At 39.3% G+C, this 15,084-nt stretch overlaps 2 protein-coding genes across 2 annotated transcripts; both read right to left on the reverse strand.

Moving 5' to 3' along the window:
• Positions 1-3,953: 3,953 nt before the first annotated feature.
• On the reverse strand, positions 3,954-7,886 carry LOC110040657 (uncharacterized). The gene is made up of 2 exons (XM_020745934.2): positions 7,198-7,886; positions 3,954-4,610 (listed from the first exon to the last, which is right to left on the reverse strand). The coding sequence occupies exons 1-2, from the start codon at positions 7,753-7,755 to the stop codon at positions 4,323-4,325; spliced, it is 846 nt and encodes a 281-aa protein (XP_020601593.1). The 5' UTR covers positions 7,756-7,886; the 3' UTR covers positions 3,954-4,322.
• A 1,620-nt stretch (positions 7,887-9,506) lies between these two features.
• Positions 9,507-15,071, reverse strand: LOC110040478 (uncharacterized). Its single transcript, XM_020745712.2, has 5 exons — positions 14,855-15,071; positions 13,715-13,794; positions 13,534-13,597; positions 12,788-12,919; positions 9,507-10,824 (listed from the first exon to the last, which is right to left on the reverse strand). Exons 1-5 carry the CDS (start codon positions 15,069-15,071, stop codon positions 10,718-10,720), a joined length of 600 nt encoding a protein of 199 aa, XP_020601371.2. The 3' UTR covers positions 9,507-10,717.
• Between the last annotated feature and the right edge of the window lie 13 nt (positions 15,072-15,084).

The raw sequence follows: 15,084 nt of genomic DNA on the forward strand, positions 1-15,084 counted from the left end.
TGTCCTTCGCAATGTGTTTGTTATCATTTGTCTCTTTATTCCTTTTCTCATGATCACTGTTTTGAAAAATGCGGTGGTATATTTGAAACAGAAAGTTTACGATTTCGTTCAAAGTAAGTTGAAGAAGTTTAATGAGATTCACGGAGATAACAAGACGCTCCAGCAGCAGACGGATCCCGCGTTTACAGCGTACATAAAAGACGAGGACCAAGTACCTGGTAAGGGCTATCGGCAAAAAACAACGAAAACTGCTGAAGATCGTCGCGTCCAGAAAACAGCTCAACAAACCAACAAGCGCACGTACAAAATCCAGAAAAACAAATCAACTGGCAAGAAAAGAAACCAGCGCAAGATTAAAATACAGCCGCCGCCAGTTGAAGAACTTGTTTTGAAAGGCCCCATTGACACTGTCCGTACACCAGACAGTCCTAGCCCGACCTCAACTTTTGATGTTCCTGGACAAGTACCAGCTAACATTAATGTCCAAACAACTCTTGCTGGTGACCGTAACATGTGCTGTTGCAAACACGCTTCAGCTTCAAAAGAGTCGAAGAGAAGAAGCGGCTTTTACTTCCATTTTTGTCGTATTGTTAACGCTATGGTGGATGCGCTGTTATTCATGCCGAGGATAGTTTATGCATACGTTCAACGAGAACTGGAGCAGTTCAATGATATTCACCAAGATAGCATGGAGGTGCTACCCTACACGGAGCCCGCATTCATAGCGTACCTAAAAGGAGAAGAAGCTGCCCCGTTCATAGAGAGTCCCCACATACGATTTTCCTCATCAGGCTCGAAAGACTTGCCATGCAGTCCTTTGCCGAGTTCTTCTGGTCTTGAAAAAGAACAATCATCCGCTCTACCAACTGTTGTCCAACAAGCGCAGGCAAAGAGTGAATTAACAACTAGATGGAAAACAAACGGACCACATTCAACTACGCTCTCCAAAAATGATTTTGCTACCAGGGTTCCTGGGACGGAGAAGAAAGCTAAACCGAAAGTAAAATCACGTTTAATCTCATCCGCACATACGGATGTTTTCGCACCAACTCCAGCACTTGAAGAAAAGACAAAAGGGAAAGACATTCCATCTCCATCACGCTATGTACACCATGAAATCCGGGCTCCTGGTAAAGTAAAGGATCAAGAACATTCATCGTCAGGAGTCACACATTCAAGTCAAGTGCGTTCTACTAATGTAACTGGAGATTCACAAGGTATCGCTTCTCGTGAGACTGATGGAAAATCGTCACCTAAGGGACAGGTTTTGGTGGAGCCAACAACCCCTGCAGTAAAGCAGGCAAAGAACGAGGAAGAGTTTGAGCAAATCAGTTGCTGGGACGACCATGCTTCTATTGACAGGACGCAGAATATGTCGCAGGTGGCGAGAGATGTTTCTTTGAACGTAGCTATAGAGGTGGCTAGTAACATTACAGGAAAACGGAACACCGAAAGAAGCATATATGTCAATTCAAAGGCCGCACCAACTGAGTTTGTGGGAAGGCAAGCACACCGAGACGTAAGACAGCCAGAGGAAGCTATAGCAAAGGAGCCTCAGTTGATAGAGGTAGTCAAGAGTGCGCTGAGTGTGGAACGTCTGTCCACTGGCCATCCAGAGGTAATGGAAACAGACGGAGAGCAATGTGCGGTGACAATTTCATCTGGTGAACCAGCGGAAGCAAAGCAGCAATCAGAGATCACAAATGCAAGTTTCATTGAACTGATGGGGCCGATGGAATTAGATCAAGAGCAATGCCAAAATGAGATTTTGTCTGGCGATGTCCAAACTGAGGCAATGGAGACAAACCATGAGTCTGCTTCAGTAGACGACAGCTCATTTGGAGTGTGGGCAAATTTTGTCAGTCAGCCATTCCTTGCACCGCCAACTGAAGAGATGATGGAGACAGATCAAGAGCCATTACTGACCACACCCTCTAATGCTCATCAGCTTGAAACAATGGAAACCACCCACAAGCTAGCTAATGCATGTACACCTGAAGCGATTCCAGTCGAGGAGAGAGATGCCAAGAGGCCATCATCGTCTACAATGGGAATGTTACAGGAGAAACATATGTTAATGAAGACACCGATTGCTGATCAAGGATTGACGCAATCTGTTATGAAACCAGTTACAGCGTGTATGGCACCAGGGACTGAGCAATGTTGTATGCAACGTGGCGCATCAATCTATAACGACCTTCCACAAGAAATGGAATGTGAACCGCTTGACACGAACCAGTGTTTTGGTATTATTAAACAGCAGATGTCAGCAGTTGCTGAGACTGATCACTCAAAATCAACAAATCAGCCGACGATGGAACAACAGCAGCTTGAGCCCGAAGTTTCTTATTTTTCTGATGACTTGGATTCCGATTCTCAGGCTGATGGTTATTGTGACCTTGGACTTGGAGAACAAGTTCTTCTTATAATTGACTTACTAGCTTGAAAGGAATTTTCCTAAGTGTAATGCCCTCATGGTTAAGGCTGTATAATACGCAAACTGGTTGAAATTTTCGTATTATGTAAACAAGCTATAATCTAATTATTTTTTTAACGAGTGACACTAACACGAGAGGAATCTATGGTTTATGATACCAGCATTAAGAACTTGTTACTGACTTTAATTAAAGAAGAATGAGTGTGTTACTGGTTGAATAAATTATGGGAAAGTTCGATTAATTACACAATCATTCCTCTTTCAGACTAAATGTTTTTGTAAATATGTCTTAAGATAGTGTCTTCAAATCAATCAACCAGTTTAGTGTTCCTTTTATGTAAAAAAGGTTTTGATTGTGTTCACAAAGTGAAGAAGTAAATTGTACTGAGTTGCTATGTTGAACACAGTATTATACGTGAGTCATGTTACCCATAATAAAGAATACAAAAAAAGAAATATCTCAGTGTTTATTAAAGCTTATACTGCACGGCACGATGAAGATAAGTGAGTTAGTCAGTGGGTGTCGTTTTCGAGCTATAGTTCAAGATGCTTCAGTTTAAATTACGAGTGCCTCGTTTTTTTAATTTATTTATTTTTCGAATCCCATCTCGTAATTGAGGTCGAACGTTTTTCCCCTAACAAACTATTTTCGTATCACCTTTTTCCATATTGGTTACACCCATAGCAGGGTCTCTCAGACAACAGAGAACTGCTCTCTGGAACTTGGGCCGTATGGATGGCAGGCAAGTGCTTTCACAACTCTGCTCCGTTTGAAGGTAATTTTTTTAAGTCAGCAATTCGTAGAGCTTCGTAGCATGTTCCCGAGCCTCTCTTGTTTGTGGGAAAAACAGGTAGCAAAATTATTAAGGCAAATGCTTGGGAACGAAGGAGCGGCAGAATACGTTTCCCATACATTTCAATCGGTCCCTCCATCAGGCGGGCGGCTCGTGCGTAAGTGATTTCGGACATCTACCTAAAAGGTTGATTTAGGTACAAACTTGGATCCAGCTCGAGCCCTCATAACTCTTATTTTCATTAAGAATTGAAGAGCCCGCATTGATTGGCACGGCATTGGTGTTTCCAAATGAAAAAATTTCCTTCCTTTGGGAAACGAATTCTTTTCTGTGCAAACCTATTGTTTGGAGACACCAATATGGCAATATAAAAAGTGAAGCGTTGGAGCCGACTGGCTTATAGCTGCCGGAACTTATCCCGGTTTCTGTAGCATGAAGCGGCTAGGAGTATTTCTACTCCCCCTGGACGAGATCCTAGTCCATCGCAGGTCACTCCCCCGCAATTTGTTAGGTTTCCCCAACAATTTGTCGGTACCCTTTTATACTCCTGGGTGGAGAGAGGTACTGTGAGAGTTAAGTGTCTTACCCAAGAACACAACACAGTGTCCATGGCCAGGGCTCGAACCCGAAACGTTCGATCCGGGACGAGCGCACTACCTATGAGGCCACTGTGCCTCCACAATATGGCAATATAGGCTGAAGGAAAAATTAGGCAACAACTGTTTTCTTTGATATTTCATTTTCACCTTAATTTCACCTCAAAGGTTCCAAACGGAAGGTACTTTGTGTAATAACAAGAGTGGATCAAAGTTTTACTCATAAAGTATCCCAGTTCCAAATCTATAAAGTAATGTTAAATATAGTCAGCATATGCTACAGGAGTATCTGTAATAATAGATACAATATCAATTTGATACAAGTCTTTTCTGTTTGAGTTTCTCATCCCCGTGTTTCCTCAAGAGATAAATTAACAGGCTAAGAAGTTTTTTGTTAACATGTTAAATGCAAAATGCTAAAATTGACCACCATATTTACTGATTTCCAACAGATAACACTTGACTTCTTTTTTTTCCAAATAAACCATTGTATTCTTAACTGTGCCCAACTAAAGGTCGCTCCTGACGTGCTTTGTATACCAAAGTCTTCTGTCTGTTAAGGGCTTTCTTCATAGAATCTTGATCCCTCTTCACTTCAGACATGCCTTCGTATAGAGTTTTCTCCAGCTCGCTGATTTGTTTGTTCATTACTCTTGTCTCTTCATCCTTTTGTTTTGCAGGAAAAGAATCACCCACTGCCCGCTGTTTAAGATTCATTGCTTTGCCTCTGGTACGGGACAACTCGAGATTGAGCTCATTCAAGTTGGCTGTGGAGTCTTGAAGCTAAAATCCAAGAGTAAACAAAAAGATTGAATGATTTTATTACATAAAGTAACTCCACATAAATGTCTGCATCTATACAGCATATTTAAGCGTACAATCAAACCCCTATTAAGCAGCCATCCTCTGGGAAATAGGAACTGGCTGCATGATAGGGTTTTGTGTGCTTTGAATAATTTTTTACCATCAGGTTTAATATTGCTTCACGGGCGTGTTGTGTTTGAATGTTTCTACCAGTGGTCATTTTCTATTTCAGTCTTACCTGACATAGCCTTTTTGAAAACAAACCAAAACTGCATGTAATAAATTTAAGGCGGTCGCTTATTAGGAGCTCAGGACAATAGAAAACCCTCCTCAGGACGACCAAAAGGTGGCCGCTGCGACTCAAAAAAGGTGGCCGTTTAACAGGGGTTTTATTTGAAGCATGTTATTGACAATAATTTTGGGACTTTGATAACTGGCAAGTTACTAAGGGGGTGGTGGCCGCAAAATAGAGGTTTGACTGTATAAAAATTTATCAAACTGTCTTGACCAGTAAATCGCTGAGAGAAAAGTACACAAAAAGGGCCAAACCCTGAGTGAATAAAACAATATCAACTGAACGACACAGAAATGTTGCAGTGGAACAATAATCCTGTAAACTAATGGTCTGACAGATAATACTGTGTCCATTTTTGTCACTGCTCTGTGTGTGTCATATGTTTTGGGCTAATGAATATCATTATGTATATACCATATAGTGACAGGGTGATCAAGACAAATTGCATATATTATATATTAAGTATTGACCAATAAGAATGATAATCATCGAGTGGTCACTAATAACAAACAAAACTAAGGAAAGGCCAGTCTAGGAATACATGTAGTCACTTGCAAGAGCTAAAAAATTACAAATTACAACTGTCATCTCAAACTGAGTTTTGCAATGGTGACCTAACTAGACCTGTTTGTTTGGGAATGAGTGGTCCAAGAAGAGTTCTGACTGTGTACACAGTTGTTGTAAATACATTTCATACAGACTGCAAAAATCACTCAATACCTTTGAAATCAAGAGCCCAAGAGTTATAAGTCTAACGATCTTTGTGGCATTTTGAATTCTTTCATTTAACAGTTGCTTTCTTTTGTACAGCTACAAAGTTGTTTCATTCAGTGATATCAGAAAGAATGGAGCATAAAGTGTCATATCCCTCAGGGGCAGATCTTGGGGGAGGGGGTGCAATCCCCCCCCCCCCTGAGATGAAGCCGTCTTCTTCATATTTGTTTACCTCACCAGTCAGTTTCACCATTCCTTAGTGGTGAAACCCCCTCCTGAGAAAAATCCTGGACCAGCCCCTGTCCATAGTAGTGAATGGTGAATAACATGTTTTTGAATTTATGTCATGTAAGAAGTTGCAAAAGGTTACATGAATCAAAACAAAAACATGTTCAATCCCTTGGGAGTGTGCAATATGGACTGGAAATCATCTTGCCTGGTTCTTATATGCCGCCAGCATACCTGGGACATAGCTGCCGGCACTGCCTGGGACATCGTTACGGCATATGTAAACATTTATCGCAGAATCATAATCTATCCCAGGCATTCACCGTCAGCTTGACCACGAAGTTGAGCCAAGTTCAACTTCGCAAGCGAGCCAGTGGTTGTCGGCGGTTGTCGGCGATGAAAAATTTTATGTGAACATCATCTGCGGATGCAACGTACTACAGTAGGATGATTCGATCCATATTTACAGGTGAAATGGTGAAAATTGCAAGCGCCAATTTGATTTTCATTTTGCACAAATTTGAGTATGTTGGCGATCCATCGCAGATGTGCCGGGGACCCACTGGAACAGATCACCGAATGTTGTCAATTGCAACATGGCTTGTGTTCAAAATCTGACAATGCTGTAAAAGTTCTTCAGAAACTGCAAGATGAAAAGGTTTAAAATTCAGCCTGGGCTGGGAAATACACCGATTCTATTACAAGGTCTCATAATAAACAATAAAGAAAACAGAATTTTTGCCACTGGCCATGTTGTGAAACAAGTTTTCAAGAGGCTTATGATCAGAATTTTATGGTTTGCTAAAATTTCCCTCTAGGATGTTAATATACCTAATGGTTCAGTGTGCAGGCATTGATGAAATGACAGTACCCAAGGCATACAAATATAATATCATTTTATCTTTTTAAGCTTAAATAAAACCTCTTGACTGATACATGTACCATAAACATAACCAGAAATATTTTGGGCAAATAATTATATATACTTATGCTTTTCCAAATGCGTGCATAATAGTCCTTCATTTGCCTGCGTTGGTAATTAAGCTGTTGGTTTCGTAACTTATTTTGTAGAGGACAATTTGCCATATTACACTGTAGCAAAAGGAAATAACAAAAATCCCTGGTAACCCCAAGGTCAAGAACTAGCGTGTAAAACATTTTCCCAGGGGGATGTGGTAAGTTTGTATAAACATTCACGATAACCTCTGTCGCACCAAAGTCTTACAGCAACAACGGTCAATAAGTACCCAAGGACTAAATGAAATTTCCAGCCTTATTTAAATGTGTAAAAGATATAAGCTTAAGGTTAATTTTTGTATTTACATGTACCTTTGACAGGGCGGTCGAGACTGCTTGATCTTGGCTTTTCAGTTTCGCTGGCAACTCAGCATAACCGTATTTCTCTTGCAGCTCTTTCAGCAAGCCTGCCAACTCTCTTTCGCGCAGTTCTTGCAAGTAAGTCTTATGTATAATCCAGGCAGCATCAATGTAAAGCTTTAGATCCCGTTTTCCCCAATCGTTGTAAGCTCGATCGCTACACAGCTCTTCGGCGGTGTCGTTCCAAAAACGCCAGTATTCTTTTGTCATCTCTGCGTCCTGAGACTCGATTTCCCGATCACTGAAGATCCTTATACCTCTTGATCGCGCAAAAGGATATTTGTCTTGGCCAGCACTCGCGGACTCTGCGTTTGCAGCCTTCTTTGCGGGGTTTTTCTTCGACTTCTTCTTCGGCGGCTGACCTTGTTCTTTCTCCTCATCTGCAACAGCGTCCCTTTTTCCATCTGCAGCCGTTGCTGTTCCTACTTCGCCTCCTTCAGCTGTTTGCTCGGATTGCACTTCTGCTTCATTTGCTCTACGGTGAGCTTCTTCGATCACGTTCTCGGCCATCTTTTCGGTCACTAAAAACTTACGAACTATCTGATTCTTCGCTTTCTTCACAGAAATCCCTGCCACAAGTTCGAGTCCTTCGCAGTAACCACCCCTCCCCAACAACTCCCAGCGTCCTCCTAACTAGATACTAGTCCTTCTGAAACTTTTATAGGCTCGCTACGCGTGCAAAGTATATGTAACAGTTCTAATATTACAGCAAAGATTTCTGCCAAACTTCGGAATTTTGTCATGTTTCCTTTCTGTCAAGTCTCTCAAGGGAATTACCCAGTCTGTTCCAGGCTCTCGGTCAGTACCAGTGGGAATTACCAGACAAAGGAGTCTTAAAAAGTTTACAACAGTTTTTGGTTAGAAAACTGAAGTCATGTTAGAATTTTAAAATCAACAATGGACTATTCAATGATGAAAATGTGATTTCATTCTCAGATCTAAACTTCCACTCTTCAAATGAAGAGCTTGACAGTCAAAATTAGAATACATGCCAAAAACTATTCAAAACTTTAACTGGAATAATAATGTCTAGCCTAACCCATCAGGAAAGCATCATGAAGTGTTACTTCCCAAAGAAACTGCTGGGCTGTGTCAGAAGGCAAGTGAAACACAGAACTATTTATCAACTACCAGTAAGTTTTTTCGCGGCAGTTGATAATGGTAAATCAATCTCCATAGTGAATTAGCAAAGCCCGGGAGGTGGGGGAGGGTATTCCCAGAAAAAAAAAATGGGTGGGGGTGTGCAGCCTGCTGCCCAAATCCCTTACCTCATTTGACCAAATTCTGCTGTTTTCTCTACCCTATTTATGACCTGATCAAAAATTTGATACCCTATTAATGACCATTGTGGCTGGCAGTTGCCCTAAACATTCATTACAATCACTAATAGTAACCAATTCAAGAGATTGACTTTGTCAAATTGTGAAGGTTGTCTCTGGTGACTGTTTTGAAATAAACTTCACAGCCATTTTGCAAGCTATTCTCCTTATGTTTAATTATAATATTTAAAATGACTATTAAAAGCCCTTTTTCAAATGAAACTTTTACTTTTGTGGCAAATTATAATGGTTAGGATTAATGTGGTAACAGGACGTCGTGTTGTCGAATTCAGCCTGTAATCATACTCAGGATTAACAAATTGGACTCCTGCTTTGCAGTCGTCTGATTTTGTTAATCACTCTATACTTAAAGACTGAATTGAACTCTACTCAGTCCTTAATTACCATAATTGGATTAATTATTAATCCAGTTATTAATAATGGTAATTAAGGATGGAGTGGAGTCCAATTCAGTCTGTAAGCATATAATAATTAACAAAATCAGATGATTGCGAAGCAGGAGTTCGATTTGTTAATCCTGAGTATGATCACAGACTGAATTGGACATATATCTTATTAGATGTTTTGGTGTGTAGTATCTCCGTATATTTTTATGAGTTGTGCAGTATTTATAAAACACAAACGACGAGTAATAATATAAAGCAAAACTACACACCAAAACATCTAATAAGAGATTTATTATCCAACTGTTGTCAGTAGTCAATAAATTTATCAGTGAAAGAGGGAGAGTGTGACAGTTTAGTGCGCGTGCCGACCTGTCCAGCAAAGGGGTTTTCTTCTGTACAAATAACTGTACAATATAGCTTTTTCTTTGTACTGTTATTTTGACGGTATTCGATACAGTTGGATAATAAAACATGATATCCAGAGAATGATAATTTTTTATTCCCTGAAATATATTTTTTACAAACCCTGAAATAATAGACTTGAAAATATTGCCTTTATTAACCATCAACAGATGCCAACAGTTTTTTTCTATCACTGAATACCAAAAGAACAATGAACATCTTTTGAAACAGAACTCATAGATGGAATCAAATCACCAACAAAGGAAGACTGTTGCATAACAATAACAAATGTAAAATAATTGTTTTACTGCAGATTATTGCATTGTAAGGAGCAATGGATTATTACTACTCTTAAACTCACAAGAATAAAATCGCCAATGCTATTAAATTTGGGATTGATTTCAGATCCATGTACGATAAATTCACTAACAAAAAATTATGTCATTTTTCACTCTTCAGAGAAATAATAACAACAACACTTCTTCCTTTAACATGAATCACTAACGGCCAAACAGCAACCATGCAGTGAACAACTACAACAAGGCATTCCAACAACTGACTGAGGTACTCATTCAGTGATGTAGATTTTTAGTCACAACATTTTGTTCAGTTGAAGGTGGTAACACTATGTGCCCACAGTTTTGTGTCTTGTGTACATTGTTCTTGAGACATCAATCTCCCAACCTCAGTCTCCCTCAGACAATAAGATGACTACTAGAGCTATGAATGGATACGTCAAGATTCATTGACAAGAAAAAGGAAAAAACTTAACATTTAAAAAAGCTACTACATGTATAAAACTTCCCCAATAGAATTCCCCTTTTTCCATTGTATAACAAAATTATGTATTTTTCCCATATGCAAATAATGTGTAGTATCAAAATATATCCATACCTCCCCCACGGAAGGGATTTTCCTAAGACCCCTACACTCCTCTGGAACTTCCAATTCAGCTTCATACATTTAGAACTTTATCACACAGAACCATCCCCCCACCCTAGGAAATTCCAATCCCTTCTGTGAGGGGAGTACGGATATTTTCTGGAGCTGCACATTACAAATAAATATAGAGTTAATCTTGTTGATTCCTCACTATAATTAGACTAACGCACATGTATGGCAGTGTGGTACTGGACTGTGTAAAATGTATACATGTAATGTTTCAAGTGACATCACAAAGTGTTCACACATGCAATGCATCATAAAATTCATTTTGCACACCGGTGTTGTAACTCCCACCAAACTTTTCATAAGGTTATACACAGTTAGACTAATAATAAAAAAATTGTTTAAACTATTTAAGTCATTGGACTAGTATAATAATATTGTTATTTGTGTTTAAATTCAGTGATCGTCTTCCACGAGTTCAGGTAACTGATGGTATTCCTCTTCAGACAAGAGGTCATCTGGCAGCTTGTCTGGCTCACTGAGTTGAATCTTAACTAGCCAACCTGAAAACAGAGAAGAAGAATTAACAGAAGCTTCATGAATGGCACAAAGTGACAGACAGAGTCACATTAATGTCATAGCGGCTTTAATTAAGCTTGCCCGCACTTCTCTCTCTCTTGGGATTCAGAGGAAAGTTCAAGGTACAGATTCCATAATTGATATAAACTCTCCTTTCCTACATTTATAATTACATGCACTTATTTCAAGTAATACGTGAAAATCAAACAAGTTTAATAAACAAAATTAATTCCAAACACTTAGAAGAGAGTTGATAGTACAATAAACAGTGGAGTAGTGTTGATGAACTTCGAAGTGTTTGTAAAAGTGGCAAAACAGTCTCAAATGATTCATGTCTTATCGATCAAAATTAAAACTAAGGAGGAAACAGAAAATTAAAATTGGAAGAATGCATACTTACAAAGATCAGATATTCAAACACCCTCAAGGCTATGATATCCTTTGTTTAACTTGATGAATTATAAATACTTGGAAGTGTGAAAATGTTCACTCTCAATTTGAATGTACTCGACAATAAAGAGCAAATAATGTTTTCTTCACTAGTACATGACAGGTATCGTTCTTACAATTTTCATTTTTATGTTTTTGTCAGTAAATATAAACAGTCTAACTCAACATGCTAGCAAAAGCATCCATGCATAACTGAATGGGCACACGACAGTGCCCATGCTGTATAATTAAAATGATGAGTACAAATGTTACTGCCACAAAACAAAAATGTCTTCCACTCGCTCTAAGCAAGGGAAATCCTTGTCAAGTTTTGTCAATGGAGAATGACAGTGTTTCTAACTGAGTGTAGATTTTCCACCTCATAAAGCATTAGAAAACACAAAGGAAATAGAGTACAGACCGAGTCATTGCACTTTCTGAATCATAAGAAGGCTACTGGTCAAAGCTTTCCTGATCAATGTCCTTCAGTTATAAAATAGTCAGTATAGGTCCCGCTTTCAGCCATGTCTATCAAGCTATAGTTGCAGTTGGGAAGTTTGGAGAGCATGCAAGAAGTTAGATTGGCTCTTCTCTATGCCTAGTATATCAGGGATAACTCATAGTAATGAAATTAATGTCCCTGGTGTTCTGCAAAACCCCTGCTTCCATCCATAACCTGACAGATGTACACCTCACAAAGACCAGTTGATTGATTTTATTATTCATAATTTGACTCTGTGGCAATCTGAACCAATTGACTCCTGGAGCTTTTTGCCAAAAATGCATTTTTTGTACATTTTGGACTGGAGTCAAATTAGCTGCAATCTACTCAAAAAGGCATTTGCAACAGGACAGTATGCATGCACAGAAATCAAAATTTTGAAGCATTTGAACCAGAAAGTGACCTGCATCTTGACGCTTTTCATTTTTCTTCTTTTTTTTGCCTTTCCTTTTCTTCTTTTCTTGTCTTTTTGCCACAGCGATTGACTTTCAACTGGGCTTGCTGAACCAGTTCAAGAATTTCCAAGAAAGCATCATCCAGACAGGCAATTCTTACCACAGAGTAGCCGAGTGTAGTTGAGAATAATTTTGCTTTGAGCCTTTCAATCAAATTTCTGAGCATTTTCGTGCTTTTTTCAGGCTCCATTGACCCAATCACTCTTATTTGGGTATCACTGGAGAGATCGCTTCCTCCAGCAGAACTTGAGTAATTACATGTATAAGTGATGCTAATTTTGATCAAATGTGATGACATCAGAATTAAGTGGAACAAAGGCCAATGCTCGTCATGGCCTGTTAAGGCTGGCATGGGCGACATTGCAATTAAAGAATCAATTCCTCCTCCCTGGTAGATCCATTGCATTAGTTTCTTTTCAAATAAGAACATTTCACTCTCTTTTTAGCTTACACCTTTTTTGCAGTTAGCAACTGTAAGTGTAAAGCACTTGGCAGAGAACAGCCACATCAGAGATTTTACAGACCCGTTTTTAACGTCACCTTCATATTTCTGTAAATTACCTTCGTCATAGGGAGACTTATTCACTAAGTCTGGTTCATTTTCTAAGTTGCTGTTAATTTCACTAATTTCCCCTAAGACTGGGGAGTAGATATCCGCTGCAGCCTTCACGCTTTCCAAAGCGCCAAATTCCACTGTGAAAAAATTTATGGACACAATGCAACAAGTTTCATAACACAAATTCCACACATGTTTTTGAAATAATCAAAGAATGTTAGGGTTAGTACAGACAGTAACAGAAACGGCACAAAAATTGAATGGTTAAATTATTATGATTGTGACAGGGTGGGTGCATTAGTAGAGTCTGCCTTAATGAGTTTTCGTAGCGAAATTCCCATACAGACTACTGGAGAGCACAGCATGACCTAATTGCCAACTACCCTACATGTAAGTCTGTGAAAAATCATTTGTCCTATAAAATGATTAAGAACAAGAGAAACAGGTTAACGGGCATTTTGTGTCATTGAAGCATTTTCTGTTAGAAAAGCAAGTGTGTCCAGTGGTTTCAGCAATGCAAGTAGTATTGACAAAATTATCAAAATGGATAAGTAGTCAGGGCCCGCCCAGTATTTGAATGAGACCCCAGCTACTCTAGTTCCACATTCATGAAGATGACAGTCAAGCAATATGCAACTTAAATGTCCCCAGATACAATGTAGGCTACATGACCAACAAGTACTTGTAACTTAACTGAGACCTCAGCCTCTTGTTTTGTCAAGTCACAGAGACTTTCTAATAGGTTTCTTACCTCCTTCTGTCACTGTCTCGCCCACATCAGGAAGCTGAACATATACAATATCTCCTAATTTACTCTTGAAAGAAACAACAAAGTAAAGAATGTGAACGTTTACAGTTAAAATACACTCTACACCACTTAAATCTCATGGTGGAATCTACATTGTGCAGCAAATATTGAAGATGAGACTTACCTGAGCATAATCTGTAACTCCTACTGTACCAATTCCATTCTCCACACTTATCCACTCATGCTTTTTTGTATATTTCCTCTCTAAAATTTAAATGCAAGAAAATTATCCCACTGTGAGTACCTGTATGTGACTGATGAATGCACACGATTCCTGGTGAAACTAAGTGAAAGAAATTAAATTATACTGAACTTGAATTGAATCAAACTCAATTCAGGATTGAATTCAACTGAAAATTAACAACACTCCTTCTCCCATTCCAGTGATGGAAAAAATGGTATGTTTTGACTCTAACAATTTTTTTATTCATAATACATTTGGGACGGGACGGGGGGGGGGGGGGTTGGGGGGTGGTTTTATCTCTTCAAATTCTCAACAAGATTGCAATTACTTACAGTGTGAACAACCGACTCTGTCAAATCAGCCATAATCAGTGGGAACAAACATACCAAAGGGTTTCCCATTGTTTCAGAGAGATACAACAAGTAGTCTGGAGATTATATTTGTTTCCAGGCTACCTCATAAATTATCCTCGAGAGTTGGTAGGTTTTTTTCATGCTTTTTCCCCACTGCTGGTCACATGGTTTGCAGCTGTTGAAAATGGCTACAAATACCAAAATATGGTGTGATATAGGCAAAGCACACATCTTCAGAAACGACTGATGTGAGCTCAGCTGTGATTGGTCTGATGACATTTGCAGTTGACTGTTTGCACAAGTACCAGTAATTGAAAACCACAGGATATAAATTTGATTCACTTCATCATAACGTCTGAATAAACATTTGGGTGTTTGAAGAAAAAAAATCAATAGCTGAGGACATTTCACGCAGGCCCGGGGAATATTCGATGCCGCAAGACTGGTCGGTTCTCGAAAAAGCCCGGTTCTCAAGATAAGAACTACATGTAATGTTACGCTTAAAAGTGTCTGCCTGCTAAGGTTTTAAGACAGTTTTATTTCTAGAGGAGAAACTTCTTTAATAGAAGAGCCCTAACCACCTTACTTATTGGGAGTTGCGCAATACGATTGACTACAAAATGCAGACCATATAGCCCCGATCGAAGCTTCCACGTTGACCAGGTATAAATTTTGCGCAATATCGAATACCAAAGCACGAGCTGGAATACGATTTACATGACTTTACCTGCTAAAAGCTGCCTCGTCACGTGTAGAAACCGCTTACTCTCAAAGTTGGTGATGCATATCGCTGCTCTTTTTGAGGATAAATTATAAAAAAGGGGCAGAATTGCTGAAGTTTTCCTCAGAAAACCCGCCATGCTTCCTCCCTCACTATTCACGAGGCTCCCAGTCGCTCGAGTAGCATTGGGCTCCATTCTCGTCCCCAGTGCTACTCGTCTCATTGGGCTTTATAAA

Source organism: Orbicella faveolata, unplaced genomic scaffold, assembly GCF_042242905.1.
Source record: "Orbicella faveolata isolate gen_17 unplaced genomic scaffold, um_ofav_v1 contig_3, whole genome shotgun sequence".
Taxonomy (NCBI): domain Eukaryota; kingdom Metazoa; phylum Cnidaria; class Anthozoa; order Scleractinia; family Merulinidae; genus Orbicella; species Orbicella faveolata.